This window comes from Vipera ursinii (assembly GCF_947247035.1).
Source record: "Vipera ursinii genome assembly, chromosome: 2".
Classification (NCBI taxonomy): Eukaryota; Metazoa; Chordata; class Lepidosauria; order Squamata; family Viperidae; genus Vipera; species Vipera ursinii.
Window position 1 is genome coordinate 153,382,231 of NC_139513.1, and position 16,351 is coordinate 153,398,581.

The window sequence follows — 16,351 nt, forward strand, 5'->3', positions numbered from 1 at the left end:
AAAGTTAGAACTCAGAAACCCAAGTGAAATTAGGCCCAAAGTCACATTTGATTCTAAGTCACAGGTTGAAGCAGTGCCATGATTGGTGCTACAAAACAAAAGAGAGGGCTTTGAGCCAACATAAAAAAATGACAGTATTTATTGCAGCATGAGAGTTTATTGACAAGAGATTATTCCATGAGTTGCCCTGTGGATGAGGAAATAGCCAGAAGCTTGCATTTTGCTTTTTGTTAACAACATTAGAGGATGGTATAGTGCTTGAAACTCACATGAACTACTGTACATTAGAATGTAAAAACAAGATGTACAACAAAGTGATCCTTTAAACAGAGCTTATAAAAGTAGCACGTCTGGTTTGATGCTACTGTTGTTTAGTTCTTCATCTGCAATTTTGTGTATTCTCTTTGTGACAAGATGGGCTTGTGCAAAGCCACTGTAGCAGAGAAGCAAAGAGACAAACTATGTTACCTGCTTCCTACTAAGTTTTGCAACAGTAGAGTTGACAACATGGAGGAAGGCAATATGGGAAACACCATTCCATTCACAGAAGCACTAACTCAACAACATGAGGGTGCAGGGCAAATTACAATGATCTATGCAGCAGAGCATGTGAAGAGAGAGATGAGGTGAAACACAGACAATCAGAACAATCACATCAACTTGCTTCTTCTGCCTTTCTGGGATGGACCACTTCTGAGCCTGAAGGTGGATAATTACATGATTGAAATGCTTCTGTCACTGATCAGAAAATGTGCCTATTTGTGCAAAACTAGCATGTCAGGGAGAAAAATGGGCTTCAAGCCGTGACACACTGGTCTTGTACAAGCAAGGAGGCCCTTTCCTTTTAGAAAGGAAAAAAGAGGGGAAGTTTCCAAGTATGTGATCGCCCACCTAGAGCCTGGAAAGGTTGCAATAGTAGACCAATCTCCTGATCATAATTTAGGCTTACAAGTGCCATCCTAGCAGGCCTTTTACCCTGTAAATGTAGAGGATTGTAGAGGAGGTATGGGCAATTGTGGGGACTACTTAATTTTCAGAAAGTACTGTATGTTGTGTTGGTAGAGGCGTGGTAACAAGAGACTCTTTCGTTTCTTAAAGCAGGAAGTGACCTCTGCTTTTGGAAACCTTAGCTGATTATTCTCTTGCTTGAGGAGCTTGTGGATGATACGATCTTCATGCTTGAACTCCCCCCACCATAGGTGTATCCACCCCCTGTGAGGCTTCCAGATCCACTTAGGCTGCCCCCACTACTAAACCGGCTCACTTTTCCTCCTCCAATGCTAATGTGGCCATGACCTCCGCCACCACCACCACCAAAGTTTAATCCACTGGCTCCTCCACCAATAGTGTATCCAGCACCACCTCCGGTTCCGTAGCCAGATCCCCCACTGACACCGTATCCTCCTGCTCCTGCACCACTGATGGTATTCGAGCTGCTGATCACAGCTGTAGATTGGAAAATGATACAGGAAATCAGTCTTGGTCGCTCAAAATGACAAAGGCAACTCTCTAATTTAACCGAACACTAGTTATTGTGTACTTACAGATATTGACAGGGGTTTCAAACTCGCCCGACATCCTAAGAGAGAAAAGAAAAACAAAGCGTTGAAATGAAGAACAAATTTTACAGCCCAGAAAATTCTATAACTCTTAGCGTTCTATTTTCATGGCTTCCACAATAGCGTCGAATCTCCCTCAAAACAGCTTCAAGGAGACTTTCCTGAATTCGGCAGATTTATCACTCAGGGCCAGAGTGTCAAGTTATTAACTATGAGATGGATATTCTCAGGATAATGAGATCCAGCCATACAGCAATGTGCAGTAGTATTTTTTTTATAATTCGTGGTTTTCTAACCAGTCCTATAGTAGCATTTAAGCTATCTCCTTCTCGGCTTTAGTCTTATATCAACACATTTCTCTTTCTACTGTTCTAAATTATTTGCTGTAGAACTATGCACTGTTGTTGTTTTTAAAAAAAATTCTACCTACATTCTTGACTAAAGGGATTTTCCAAGTCCCCACTCATGTCTGTTGTACTAAGTCAGGGGTAGGCAACCTCGGCTAAGTGGTCTTTGATCTATTCTGCATCTGACCAGAACAGACAACCATCTTCAAAACTCAAATCTTGGCAAGTAGTCTTATCCACATGGAAATAGGCAAAAGAGTCTTACCGACACTCCTCTCCCTCTAGCAGGGTTCTGTATGTAGCAATCTCAACATCCAAGGCCAGTTTCACATTCATCAGTTCTTGATAATCCCGCAGCAGGCGAGCCAGCTCATCTTTTGCTGATGTTAAGGCTGTCTGCAGGTCAACCAACTTTGTCCGAGCATCTTTCAGGGCTAACTCCCCACGTTGCTCACATTCTGCTAAGGAGCCCTGCAGGCTGCCAATCTGAAAAAGAGAGAGACAAAAGTTCCCTTAGATACCACATTGTGTGTATATGAATGTGATTGTCAATACAAATCAATCCATCCATCCATTCATTCAAAGCAGCAGGGACTTTTTAGTTGCAGCACCGACATTACTGAGTATTTTTTTCCAGGCTCCATCTTTACTTTTATTTGTTTGTTAGAGAAGAATGTCAAAGGTTGGAGAAAGAGGTCTATGAGTTCTATGACTTGAGGGAATCCATTTCTTTCTGTTACTGATGGATATAAGCCATCTGCTTTGTTTCTTGTGGTTTATTCACAGTAAGCCACTGTTTCTTTAAAAACATTATACTATGGTCTTGTTATTTTTACTTTAATTAAAATACATCTCTTCCCCCCCCCCCAAAAAAAACCAGGTGGTTTCCATACAAAGTGGAGGAAGCGAAAGCATTCAGGTGGGAAAGTAAGGTGACAATACCAAACCAGTGAAAGTGAATAGTGGAAAATGGGATTCTGAAGGCCAAAGCAGCCTTGAAGATATGCTTTGAAAGCAATTAGAAATGGAACTAAGGAAATCTGGAGAAGTCATCAGCCATCTAAATGCCCCATTGCCCTTTCTCCCCAGGACCCATAGAGAGTTTTTTTTTTTAAAAAAAAAAAGCTAAATAAAAAAGAATCTAAGGAATTATTGAAATATCTTATGAACTGCATAAATCCTTTTCAAGGGAGGCTGAACCTAGGTAGTTACAAGAGTTGAGTCTTTGACCCTCATGAAGCAACTAATTTCTCACTTAGAAAAAGAAATAAAGAGAGTGGGGAGAAAAAGTGAGGAAAAAGATATGCCTTACTGCTTTCTTCACAATTTCAATTTCGGAGCGAAGTTTTTGGACAACTCGGCTCAAATCTGCAATCTCATCTTTGGTTGATTTCAAGTCATCTCCATGTTTGAAAGCTGTACTTTGCAATTCTTGGAACTGAAAGTCAAAATGGAAAGCAATGGTCATCTTGTGCATCTTAAATAAGTCCTATTCAAACAATATTCTTTATTCACATGCATAAAATAGTTGATACTGGTTGCCAAAGTATAGAAAAAAAGTTGCGTGTTCAAAGTACTTGAAAAAGAAAATTTTGAATTGCATTAGCTTAATGTACTGAAAGGTCTAGTTTTTCTACAGATGAAAAGCCAAAATTTAGCTACAAGAACAGAAATATATTTTCAATAAAGGAATATATACAGTACTGAATATAAATTTATATGCAATTGTGCTCTCAGGGCAAAAGCAGATTCTTGGGACCCATTCCAAGAAGCTGGAAGATTCTCAAAGACAAAGGAGCCAACTTACAAAATGAGCAAAACATACTTTTCCACTTGAGGTAAAACAGCAAAGTACAGTACATTGTATGCCAGGCCATACAATTTTTTTTCCTAGCAGCTAAAACATCTCATAAATACACCCAAAATGTATCCTTCCCTATCTTGGGTGTATTTATGAGTACATTTTAGAAAAATGAAACAGAAATGGAAGAGATAATGATAATTATCTATTGACAGTGGTCATTCACTAAACTATTTTTGGGTGTAACCTATGTGTATGACATAAGGATAGTACTCTCTGTATCTTGTGAACTAAATTAGATTAGATTAGACTAGATCTAAAATGATATAAAATCTAAAAATGATATAATGATTTTATGAACCTCTTTTGGCTGCACTAAAGACCGTTGTTTGATTTTCTTACAAAAGATTAACTTTCCGGACAAACTGCTAGTAGGTTCTTTCAGATTTCAGTAGTTCTTAATTCAAGAACATCAGAGAGCACTGAATTCAGTTTTCTTCCAGTGTAAATATTGAAACCCCTCAGAGATTTTGCTTTATAATTGAGGGGACTTTTTTGTCATTCAAGCTGAGGTGAAACTGCATCTGCTTTTGCCAAGGATCCTTACCTTAGTTTGGTACCATGCCTCGGCCTCAGCTCTGCTCCGATTGGCAATGTCTTCATACTGAGCCTTGACTTCAGCAATGATGCTGTTGAGGTCCAGATCTCGGTTGTTGTCCATTTGCAGAATAACATTCGTCTCCTTAACCTGCGAGTGCAGCTGAGCCAGCTCCTGTGGGAGTTGCAAACAATGCAATGGTTAAGGGAAAAGGCCTTATGCAGAACAGTGACGTCAGAGTGTGCTCATGCCCTCGGATTAACTTCTTAGACATGTATCTACACTGAAAGGAGCCCACAAGAAAATAATTACATGAATGATTTTCAAACAAAGATGCCAGATCCTCTACGGACGCAGATGTGCCAGGGTTTGAAATCCTTTACATTTGGGATTTCTATTATTAAATATGATTTGGAATTCTCAGCGCCATGTTGTTCATGGCTTTCAGAGTAGAAGTTTTTTCAGCCACCACTGTTCACTTCCATGGGGAAAAGGTGTGATGCTTGTTGGCCTCACACGGCACGGGAGATGTGAAACTCTCTCTGAAAACACATTAAGACGTCCACCTTTTCAGGTATCCTGAAAAGAGAGAGGTTCCTCCTGAACTCACCCCACACCAAACAATCCACTAAGGATGGATTTATTTTACCTAAGATTAAAATAATGATTGCTTTGAAAGGAGTTATTCAGGGTTAATAAATTCATTAACAGGACAGCTTTTATAGCAGGTAAAGAACAGGTTTATGCAGGCAGTAAAACACAGTAAAAATGCTGTGCATTTGATGACATGCATTGCTCCAGCAGGGACATCTTACAGAGAAATGCATTTACTGGTTGCATATTGAAAAACAAATTTGCTTTAGGTACTAATAGGTATAATAAGGCAGAGGTGATCCTTACCGCATCAAAGAGGGCTCTTAAGAACTGGATATATTGAGTCAAGGAGTCAGCCTTGGATCCCAGGTCTATCTTGTGCATATAAGAGCCATCCACATCCTTAGGAAGAAAAATATCAATACTATCATAGTCTGGGCAGAGCAGGCAATGATGGGTCAGAGCTTTGAGCAGAGCAATTCCTGTTTTGAGGCTTGGTTGCAATATTCTATGCAGATAATATACTTGGTGTATAATATAGAGCAAGGAGTAATTTATTTATTTGTTCGATGAAGAGTTGGCTTTGTGAAGCTCAACCCTGCATTTATAGTGCTTAAGTTTCTTAGCTCTCCCCAAAAGAGCTAGTTTATATGGGAGATTGGGTTGCCAGAGAGCCAAGCACCAAATTTACCTTGTGAGCTTCCAAGGCTGTGGGTGGACTGCAACCTGGTTTTCCCCTCCCCCCAAACACACACACACTTTTAGTCCAACATCTTAACCATTGTACCACATTCATTCACAATCCGTAGTGATATCAGCTACAGTGGTCATGGCAAGAATACATCCCTATAATTAAGCTTTGCTTTTAGAAAATAAAAATGCCCTGGTTAGGAACCAACATTTTTTAATGCATAAATTATATGAACTTTCGGAAGAGAATTTCAAATATGTGCTAATAGCAGCAACCTGCTTCTCAGTACTAAGATAAGCTATACATCAATCGTTCAAAAATGTTGGTATTGGATTTAACACGGGTAATGTGGTAGTTGTGAATGACAGACATGTAAGACTATTAACTTTAGCTATAACCAAGCACTGCAAATAGTTGTGTAAGTGCAAATACTTATGAATGGGGATGTACAAGAAATAAAAGTTAGGACTGTAGCTTTACATTTCCAGGTTAATAAGGAACAATTACCTTTTTAAGCACCACAAAATCATTTTCACAAGCTGTCCGTTTGTTAATTTCATCTTCATATCTGTAATAGGAATAAATTTTTACTAGTACCAGTATTATTAGTTTTATTCAACTGGTTGTTCATACGTATAGATCTTTATAAGTCTTACTGAATATATAAGTTTATGACAATCTTCTAAGCTAAATGAAATCTGGAGATCATTACTTGCCCAAAGTATCAGCAGAAGTTCTATACTTCATATGAGGCTATTATATCTGACCAGATGCTATGCACAGGACCACACATGGCAAATTAACTAGATATAAATTAAAAAAGACTCTCCAACTGCAAATAATGACAAGGGAAAGCAAATCATGAAACTATGGTGAAAAAAATTAACATCAGAGCAGCTGTCAATAATTTGGAGGAAGGCTTCATGCATTGTTTTGCCTTCTTGACAGAAGTCCCTATTACCCACCCAACATAATCTATTTCTCTTCACTTTTGCTTACTTGTTCTTGAAATCTTCCACAAGCTCTTGTGTGTTCTTCAGTTCTATGTCCAAATGATTTTTATCATTGCAGAGGCTGTCAAACTGCCTTCGAAGAGTTTCTATGTAAGCCTCATAAAGAGGTTCAAGATTGTCCCTTAAGGCTGGAGAGCCTTGTTGGCACAGAAGATCCCATTTGGTTTCCAGGACTTTATTCTGTTGCTCAAGGAATCGCACCTAAAATCCAACAAGGGAAGGAGAGGGAAGAGGGGACCTTGTTATCTTTCTTGAAGAACTGGCTAGAATCTATTTGTTTGTTTGGCAGATTAATTTAATTTAATTTAATTTAATAATATTTGTATACCGCCCTTCTCCCTGAGGACTCAGGGCGGTTCACAGGGCAGAATAAAATACTAAATACAAACATTAAAAAGAGATTAAATGATTGCCCAAGTTAAAACAATTAGAATAAAATTCTAAAACACCAAGTTAAAATTAAGACACCAAAAATAAAAAAAACCCACCAATCCCCATCAGGCTAGGCCGGCTTGAACAAACAGAAACGTCTTGAGATCGCGACGAAAGGAGCGAAGATCGGGCGCCATCCGGAGCTCTACCGGTAGCTGATTCCACAGCTCCGGGGCGCCCACAGAGAAGGATCTCCCCCTGGGGGCCACCAATCGACATTCTCTGATCGGTGGCACCCTGAGGAGGCCCTCTCTGTGGGAACGCACAGGGCGCAGGGAGCTTGATGCCGGCAGCAGATGTTCCCTAAGGTACTCCGGCCCCATGCCATGGAGGGCTTTAAACACCGTTACCAGTACCTTGAATCTCACCCGGAAGACAACTGGCAACCAATGCAGCTCACGGAGCAGAGGTGTAACGTGGGAGTATCGGGAGACTCCCAACACAACTCTCGCGGCTGCATTCTGTACCAGTTGGAGCTTCCGGGTGGTCCTCAAGGGCAGCCCCATGTAGAGAGCGTTGCAGTAGTCCAGACGAGAGGACACGAGCGCATGAGTGACCGTGCACAAATCATCCCGGCTAAGATAGGGCCGCAACTGGCGCACCAGGCGAACCTGGGCGAAGGCCCCCCTAGCCACAGCTCCTATATGGTCTTCCAAGGTGAGCCGTGAATCTAGGAGGACTCCCAAGTTGTGAGCCCTATCTACGGGGGGTAATAGTTCACCCCCCATAGCCAGAGGTGGAATGTCCGAATAAACCCGGGATGAAAGTATGCAAAGCCACTCAGTCTTGTCGGGGTTGAGTTGAAGTCTGTTCCTCCCCATCCAGACCCGTACCGCCTCCAGGCAACGGGACATCACGTTGAGGGCATCACTGGGGTGGTTTGGGGTCGAAAGGAAAAGTTGGGTATCATCAGCGTACTGATGATACCCAACTCCAAAGCCACGAATGATCTCACCCAGCGGTTTCATGTAGATGTTGAACAGGAGAGGCGAGAGGACCGACCCCTGAGGAACTCCACAAATGAGAGACCTCGCGGTCGACCTCTGCCCCCCTGCCAACACCGACTGCGAACGTCCCTGGAGATAGGAGGAGAACCACTGTAAAACTGTGCCTCCCACTCCCAGTCCCCTGAGACGCCGCAGCAAGATACCATGGTCGATGGTATCGAAAGCCGCCGAGAGGTCTAATAGGACTAGAACAGAGGAATATCCCCTGATTAGCTCCTACCCTGTCTGTATAGCCCCCTCTCTTCCCGTTTCCCCTGCAATAATACCATGAAATAGACAGGGCTCAGAGAGAATGACTGCCCTAAGACATCCAGTTCGCTTCCATGGCTAAAATTGGAAGCTGAACATGGTTCTCCCTAGTACTGGTGCAACTCTGTATCATTCTTTATCAGATCATATGGAAAGGCCCTGCTGAATCTCTGCTGATTTCCCCATGTGACAATATTCTCCATGTCCCTTCTGAGACAGAATAACAGAGTTGGAAGGGACCTTGGAGGTCTTCTAGTCCAACCCCCTGCTCAAGCAGGAAACCTTATACCATTTCAGACAAGTGGTTGTCCAAACTCTTCTTAAAAACCTCCAGTGATGGAGCACCCATAACTTCTGAAGCCAAGTTGTTCCATTGATTAATTGTTTTCCTGAAGAAAAACATCCTTCCTTAACCCTCCCTCCTCCCTTTCTCTAATTTTAAAAATCCAAACAGTGTCGAAATGAATTTTCACACAATTTCACAGCATCCGCATTTTACATAAATGCACATAAGATATGTATGCTCGCATTTCTGGAATTTTAAATCACCAGCTGATTAAAATTCATCAAAGATGCATAGATTCTTCTTTCAAGGAAATAAATAGGATCTTGCCACATTTTACACCTATATTTTTTTCTGTAAAATCCAAGCCATATGTCTTACTAGGAATAATTTGGGCATGAAATGAAGTTGGAAAGCACAAATATTCGCCTTTTTGGAAGTATAAAAATCAGAATTAGGCAATCCTGTCTTCACTCGTAACCCAGTCAATATAATATCATACCTACATTTGCATTTAAGGCTGCAAATTTGATTAGTGGGACATAAGACAATCACTTCTAAGGATCACATGGCAACCTCATCTACTGTAGCTATTTAGGGTGACACTTCTTAGGTTGTGATGTAGATGAATAAAGAATGTGACAAACCAAGATTAAGTCTTTCCAGTGGTGGGTAGATTGTTATCTGTAGAAAGCTCATCTTCTCCCTAGATTATGCTTTTAGGGGGCACCAGATATTTTAGAATTGCCTTTGCTGTTTTTCATTCATTTCTAAAGATTTTAAAACAGGTTTATCAACGTTCATCTTTTTTTATTTGTATTTTTACTTCACAGAGGGACACGGTGGCTCAGTGGGTTAGGACACTGAGCTTGTCGATCAGAAGGTTGGCAGTTTGGCGTGTCGAATCCCGAGTGCCGCGTAACAGAGTGAGCGCCTGTTACTCGTCCCAGCTTCTGCCAACCTAGCAGTTCGAAAGCACGTAAAAATGCAAGCAGAAAAATAGGGACCACTATGGTGGGAAGGTAACAACGTTCCGTGTCCCTTTGGCGTCTAAGTCATGCTGGCCACATGACCACGGAGACGTCCTCGGACAAGCGCTGGCTCTTCAGCTTTGAAACAGAGATGAGCACTGGACCCTAGAGTTGGAAATGACTAGCACGCATGTGCGGGGGAACCTTTACCTTTACCTCACCTTACTTCACTGGTTCACTAGTCAGAAAACCACAGTTCCTATATAAGCAAACAGCAAAAAGCTGTATACTACCTGAAATCACTGTTTTATTTTATGATCTGCCAAAATTAACAGACAAAAGCTTATTATTTTGATGCAAAATCTGTAAACCATTAAAGTAAATCTAAAGAAGTTAGATTTGGGAGATATTATGCTTTGCAACTGGGCATGCTTAAAAATTATTCGGAAGTGCTTCAAAACTTGTGCAAATCTATACCCTTCCCCCAATTCATTAAATTAGCTATGGTTTTTTTTACCCCAATTTCTACCGAAGCCAAGCCTGGGAAAAAATGTGGCTGCTTCAAAACTAATGATGTGGCTGCTTCAATGAATCCACTCAGTGGCAAAGCATAGAATAATTTTCTCAACTGTACTTTAAGGTTGGATTGGATTGGTGTTGAATAAATATGGAGAACCATGTTTAATGGAGATGTACTTGGAATGAATTTGGGAATGAAAAAAAAAGAAAGATCAAAGTACTAACTCTTATCTTTCTTATTTATATTTAAAACCTCTTAGGATAAAATCAGAATGGCCTGTTATTTGAAAGGGAGTATTTATTAATGTTCATGAAAGAATGATATATTTTTATAGTTATGCAATGCTCTAATTGACCTGTTCTTCCTTCCCCCGTGGCCTCCCTTTCCCCCCTCCCACCACCCCCCCCAGAATTCAGGCTTTTAAACTCTGAGAACAAAATGTTTATTGTGATACTGCCAGATTTCCTGGGTGGCCTTGGGCAATTGACTATTTATCTCATCAGATCAGCTCCTTCATCTCTGAAACAAGAGTAATATATAATGAGGAACTTAGCCTTGAGGGATGTTGTAAGAATTAATGAGATAATGATTTTCAAACTTGGCACAAGAACCTAGTACAGTTGCCAGATGATGTTCTATACAGTGCCCATAAACCTTTGGATTTTGCATGGGAAAAGATTATATTTCTTATTTAGCCAGAAGGGAAGGCCATATGTATCTTAACAGGAAAATCTGCGTCTGAAAGTAACACTCTTGAAAATATATAGGTACGGATAAATAACTGGGAAAATAAAATAAAAAACTCCACTAGACACTCAACTGTGAGGTAAATTAGATATTAAATGTACTGAAGAAATTGTGAGAAAATTCTGTCAGTTTTGTCTTTATTCTATGGTAATAAATCTGACATACAGCATTTTCATCTCCTGTTTGGATATTCAAAAGTAAGAGAAAGAGGGAGAAGGAATGGGAGAGGAAGAAGTGAAATAAACAAAAATTGTTTGACAAAAATGGATACTGTATATTGCAGGAACTAAATGCAAATACGCTTATACTGGAATACACAAGTGGGCGTGAATTTTGATGGACTGATGGGGAAACAGGATGCATTAAACTTTTTTTAAAAAATCATAAGCTAGAGAAAGCGAAACAGATAAGTCTGTCCCACCCAAATTCTGGTTCATCCTGACTGAAAGGCTAGAGCATCCTGTGGAAAAGAAGGTAGTCGTTTCCTATAAATCTCTGCAGCCACCTTTTACACCATTGTGCATTAAGCATCACCAGATCACAATGACAATATTCTCCACTATATTTTTTATATATGCAAATCCAGAAAAGGTTTGCCAAGTGACAACGTTTTGCAACAATAGTTGCACACATCCTTTTTCTCCAGAACTATTCATTGGGAATTCATCCATGAGAGATATGATACTGCTCTTTGAAAATACAAATATATATATGATTGGCAGCATTTAGTATGCATCTTTGTTCACTTTATCCTCAACGTGAAAACCCCAACTGAGAATATTGTCTCCCTCGCTTCATTCCTCAACAGTGGAAGCACGTCAAAAGGCTGAAAGCAAAGTTGAGCATAAATGAAAGATTTCTCCAAAGCAGAATTTGAACAAGTTTTAACATTTTAAAAACACTGTCATTTATTTCTAATAAATATATGCTGTATGGGTGAGATGCAAGTGTGATTATTGTGTCCAGTTGTGGAGATCAACCATTAAGAAGGATTCAGACAAACTGAAATAGATTCAAAGAAGGCAATAAGAATGATGGGGCAGCTATAAGCTAAATCCTATAAAGAGGATTTCATCCTATGCATCCAGCTTTGATTGCTGCAATGTAAAAAAGATGTTGAGACTCTGGGAAGAGCGCAGAGAAGAGCAACAAAGATTATTAAGGGCCTGGAGGCTAAAACATATAAGGAACGGTTGCTGGAATTGGGTATGTCTAGTTTAATGAAGAGAAGGACGAGGGGAGATATGACAGCAGTCTTCCAATATCTCAGGGGCTGCCACAAAGAAGAGGGAGCCAAGCTATTCTCCAGAGCACCTGAAGGCAGGACAAGAAGCAACGGATGGAAACTAGTCAAGGAGAGAAGCAACCTAGAACTAAGGAGAAATTTCCTGACAGAATAATTAATCAGTGGAACAACCTGCCTCCAGAAGTTGTGAATGCTCCAACATTGGAAGTTTTTAAGAAGAGATTGGACAATCATTGGTCTGAAATGGCATAGGGTTTCCTGTCTGAGCAGGGGGTGGGACTAGAAGACCTCCAAGGTCCCTTCCAACTCTATTATTCTGTAAGAGGAATGAAGGAATAAGGGTTGCATTTAATCTTGTGAACAGAGGACTGAGGTAGAATAGATTAATATTGTACAAATACCTGAAGAAATGTCATGGAGAAGATCAGGACCTGTTATCCATCAACTCAGAATGCAGAACATGAAAACAATGGATTTAAATTACAAGAAGGTAGGTTCCAACTATGTATTTGGGGAGGGGGAAGTCCTATGACAATAAGAATGGTTTGACAATTTAGTAATTAGACAATGGGGAAAAGATAGCTGGACCAAGAAAGAAAAGAAAAAGGAAGGGGAAACATTTTTTTAATTTTTTAATTTTTGTACAGTTATTTATATATGCCTTGTGAACCGCCCTGAGTCCCTAGGGAGAAGGGCGGTATAGAAATCCAATAAATGAAATGAATGAAATGAATGAAATGAAAATTGAATTGACATGAGGTGAAGCAAAAAAGATCATTAGACAGGGAAGGGTTAAGTTCACCAAGCAAGTAGTGTTCCCTACCCCCAAAGCTCCCCATAGAATCACAACCTTTAGACCTATTCTTCAGAATAAATTTGGATTTCTACGATGAGCAGACAATTGGACTCAGTCTAAATGACCCCACCCAACTCTATAATTCCATGTACCAATTTCTTGGACAAGGACATCTGCCAGCACTTTGGAAAGCAATGAATGAATGCTTGGCAGAAAATGTGCCAGGCACGTGTCAAGCATAGATTTAATGAAGGGAAGACATACAGCTATTTAACTATTACCATGGTATGCCCCTGTACAAGGGTTTAGAAGAGAGCCATCTAGAAAATCCCATAAGGAAAAGCTCGAAGTATTAATTAGATTTGCATAGAGCTAGATTACATTTTCAGAATATTATACTGTACAAACAGCCCTTCCTGACCTGTTCCATTTTAATCTTCTCATGCAGAGGGAAGGGAAGGAATAGTATATTTTTAAAGCTCTTTCAGGGAGGACATTTGATTTCAGTTTGCAAAGGGTAAGTCATGAAAACAATTTAATTTTTAAATATGTTCTACATATTATGTGTGGATGTATGTGTTTGCATCTTCAAGACAGTCTTAAAACATGGTCACTGCCTGGACTAATCCCTACAATTTTCAGGTTTCTCTTGTCCTAGGATTGAGTGAGAGGTATGGGCCACAGGTCACCTAGCTAGTTTCATACCCAAGGCAGGACTAGAACTCAAGGCCTTGCAATAACTTGCATGATGCCTCAGCCACTACACCAAGTTTGTTTTTATTTATTTCTATTGCATAATAAGAATACCTAGAAAAAGTAGCTTAGAAATATTAGCAATAACCATTTCATAAAACATCTTATGAAGACGAGCATGAAGCATGATTTTCACATGCATGTGGTCAAAACAAACCTGTGACTGAGAAACACCTAAGAATGAAGTTGTATATGACATTAGGAATAATGCCTAATTCCTTAGAACCATTTGTATGAACCAAATGAATCTTCAAATTACTGTTACCAAAATAATCATAATTATAATCATAATCATAATGATGATGATGTTGAAAGGGACCTTGAAGGTCATCTAGTCGAACCATCCAAAATGGTTGCAATAAAATGCAGCATGCCTCCTTCTCTCACCCCTAAATTCCACCAATTTCAACAGTTCTGCATTTTATTTTTTAAGTTCTAAAAATCTTTTTAAAAGTTGAAATGCATGCAAAGCATCCCGGTTGAAATGCATGCAAAGCAGTCCTTGCTTAAAAGCTTTTATATTTCTTTTACCTGCAGAAAGTAGCCTCTGTCTCAAAACATTGTGGGTTTGCTTTGCTAAATTTAGTTTGCATTTACCCAGCATGCTTTCCTCTTATGAGAAAAAAGATGCCACTTAAAGCTATTTTTAGACACATAGTCAAAAGAGAAATCAACTCTTTGAAATAGTAATGATCAATCTAGTCATTCTAGAGACAATTAGCTTTTCAGGAATTTAACAGGTGTATTTACTAGATGTGCTAAAATAAATTTATATCAATGTCACTGTAACATTTTATCTGAAAAAAGCTAACTCCTGTGGTAGAAATCAGAAGGATGGAAATTAGGAGGAATCTGCACATAGTTTCTGCCACTGAGCTTAACTAATAAATTATGCAGTAGAATGCTATACCAGACCCTAATTTTTAGATCGATGTTTCTCAACCTCAGCAACTTTAAGATATGTAGACTTCAACTCCCAGAATCCTGGGTGTTAGCTAAGGGAATTCTGGGTGTTGAAGTCCATACATCTTAAATGACCATGTATTCCATGACAAGATATGTTTACAAATGTCTTGCCAACCTTCTTTGACAATTTCCAAGGAAAGGCATAAAACTTTCACATTTATGGTTAATTTCATTACTGAAATATCCTGAAACCTAGGGATTTCTTCCCAGTACTTAATTTAAATGTACAATTTAAATAAGTTATTAGTTCTTTTCTTAAGTGTAGCTTTCCACCATCTGGTGGTCTCCAGATAGATTAGATTACAAATGTCATTATTCCCAGCCAACGTAGCCAAAGGGGTTAATAAAAATTACTGCCCAAAATACACGAAGGGAATCTGGCTGAGGAACATTCCCCTGCAATTAAAACAGCAGAGACTCTAATCATGATAGCTTCAGTCCTTTTGTCATCTTTATGAAGTCAGATCCTCATAAGCTACACAAATCCTAAGCGGCAGCATTCTGCCTCCTGTTTCTAAAGCAAAATTTCTCTTGTTTCTTATTTTCAGGGTAGTCTAGAACCCCTCATATCTTCATAGTATTTCATTCTGCAATACAATGCTCTCCCTGCCCTCCATCTTACCTTGTCGATGAAAGAGGCAAACTTGTTGTTGAGGGTCTTAATCTGTTCCCTCTCTTGCACCCGGACCCTCTGAATCTCAGGATCAACCTCCACATGCAGAGGAGTGAGTAAGTTCTTATTCACTATAACGTTGTGGATTCGCCCAGGCGGTGGGCAAGGCATTGAGCCTGAAAGTGCATATCCTCCTCCACTACCACCACCAAAGCCTCCAACATGACTACCCAGACCAATGCCACCGCCGAGGGCAACCCCACCACCATAACCTCCATATCCTGAGCTATAACTGCTGAATCCCAGACCGCCACCCAAGCTTCTTCCAAAGTGAGCTCCTCCACCACCAGCGGAAGCTAGGCCCATAGAAATCCGTTTGCTTCCACCAACGTTGTAGAGGCTTCTGCTGCCAAAGCCACCACCGAAAGATCCCATTCCTCCAATGACAGAGGTTGAGCTGTTGCCCACTCGGAAGCCACTATTGGAAACAGAGTAGTTCCTCCTTCCCCCCGTTGAAAATGATCTGGAACTGAATTGCCGGTTCATGGTGTGTCTGTGAGAGGGAGAATGGCAAGGTTGTGAAGCAGAAACAGAAGAGTAGAGATCAGTGGAGACCAAGAGCCCCCGTGTGATGTGGAAATGGGAGATGTCTCCTTATATGCATTTGACGTCTTGGGTTTGGTTGCATGGGAATGAGAAGAGGAAGGCAAATATTCAAGGGCTTGGCTTGCCTTCAAGCAATGAGTTCTACAGTAACGGCCCAACATCAAGTGCAACACACCTATCCGATAACTTTAATTTGTCCAAATTGCTTGCCTTGCAATCCCAGCTAATTTGCATCCCTTTCATGTTCACCATTACCCTGCTTGCTGGCTTCAAAGAGCTTTAAGCTATGGTACACAACTGAAGATTGATGCAAGGGGGTATAGCTGAGGATACCTTCCTCTGTGCCAACAAATACTGTTGCACATAAAGAACAAGACACAGGTCTGGGTGTGTGATGCTCTGCAGAAGTTGGAGAAATCTTCTGAGCCAATTAGCAGGATTGCATAGAGAGTTCTAAGGACACATTCAGCTCTGGAAAACTCTGCAAAAGTTCCTTTTAGAAGGGAACCCCTTAAGACCAGTTTTGTGCATTTCTAGGTGTGTATTTATGTGTGTGCGC

General features: G+C 40.3%; 1 protein-coding gene across 1 annotated transcript; it reads right to left on the reverse strand.

Annotated features, from left to right (window-relative positions):
• Nucleotides 1–1,126: 1,126 nt before the first annotated feature.
• On the reverse strand, nucleotides 1,127–15,732 carry LOC310634259 (keratin, type II cytoskeletal 75-like; the record flags this gene model as incomplete). Its single annotated transcript, XM_083352464.1, has 9 exons — nucleotides 1,127–1,446; nucleotides 1,545–1,579; nucleotides 2,172–2,392; nucleotides 3,219–3,344; nucleotides 4,315–4,479; nucleotides 5,206–5,301; nucleotides 6,098–6,158; nucleotides 6,590–6,804; nucleotides 15,196–15,732. The coding sequence occupies 9 exons, from the start codon at nucleotides 15,730–15,732 to the stop codon at nucleotides 1,127–1,129; spliced, it is 1,776 nt and encodes a 591-aa protein (XP_083208590.1).
• Between the last annotated feature and the right edge of the window lie 619 nt (nucleotides 15,733–16,351).